This window comes from Fukomys damarensis, unplaced genomic scaffold (assembly GCF_012274545.1).
Source record: "Fukomys damarensis isolate Sample0158 unplaced genomic scaffold, DMR_v1.0_HiC HiC_scaffold_17, whole genome shotgun sequence".
NCBI lineage: Eukaryota > Metazoa > Chordata > Mammalia > Rodentia > Bathyergidae > Fukomys > Fukomys damarensis.
Window position 1 is genome coordinate 18,984,918 of NW_022900929.1, and position 701 is coordinate 18,985,618.

Genomic DNA, 701 nt, shown 5'->3' on the forward strand with positions numbered 1-701 from the left:
ACGGAGCCCTGCGGGGCTGTGCGTCCTCACCATCTAGTGGTCGCCCGCGGGGCTGCGGCCTCGTACCTGCCTCAGCCTTCTTCCCCTGCGCCTTGCAGACCGCGGGCAGCTCCGCCTCCGCCAACGGCATCCATCAGCAGGACAAAGCCCACAAGCAAGAGGTGAGGACGCTGGGCCCCAGGAGAAGCCCGAGACGTCGCTAGAATGCACCAGGGCAGAGACGCGCTGTCTGAGGAGCCCTCCCAACCTTGTTTCCCTTGCACATTTTAAAACCATACCTGCGTGGGGAAACTTCTAGAGACAATCTGAAATTGTATACAAAGAAAATACCACCAGTAGCCCTTCCGCCCAGAGATGACCAAGACAGAAGTGGGACTCCTGACAGACCCAGCTTTCCCTGCCCCTGTGCCTTTGCATGTGCCATCCCATCCCCCAGCCTGCGCCTGCTCCCCTGCCCGACACCCCTCTGCCTACCCGTCCCTCAAGGCTGATGCGACCCTTACTCTCCCAGGACAAGCACTGACCCCGGGGACGCAGTGGAGCTGCCATTCACACCAGGGCCCCGCCGGGCTGTGCAGCAGCGCCCCATCCAGGCAGGGGCCGGGACCGTCACTGGAAGACTGGGCTCCAGTAATGAACTGAACTCCGTGGACAATCCCTGCCGGCGCGGAGGCCCCCCCCAGCACAGCCTTCCTCGGGGA

General features: G+C 63.2%; 1 protein-coding gene across 1 annotated transcript in view; it reads left to right on the plus strand.

The window, feature by feature from the left end:
* Clip2 (CAP-Gly domain containing linker protein 2) overlaps positions 1 to 695 on the plus strand; it is a 31,615-nt gene extending 30,920 nt beyond the window's left edge. The window contains 2 exon segments of the mRNA XM_033765277.1: positions 1 to 161; positions 512 to 695. The exon segment at positions 1 to 161 is cut by the window's left edge and continues 76 nt beyond it. Of these exon segments, the coding sequence (XP_033621168.1) occupies positions 1 to 161; positions 512 to 523 (173 nt within the window). The 3' untranslated portion in view covers positions 524 to 695.
* Positions 696 to 701: the final 6 nt, after the last annotated feature.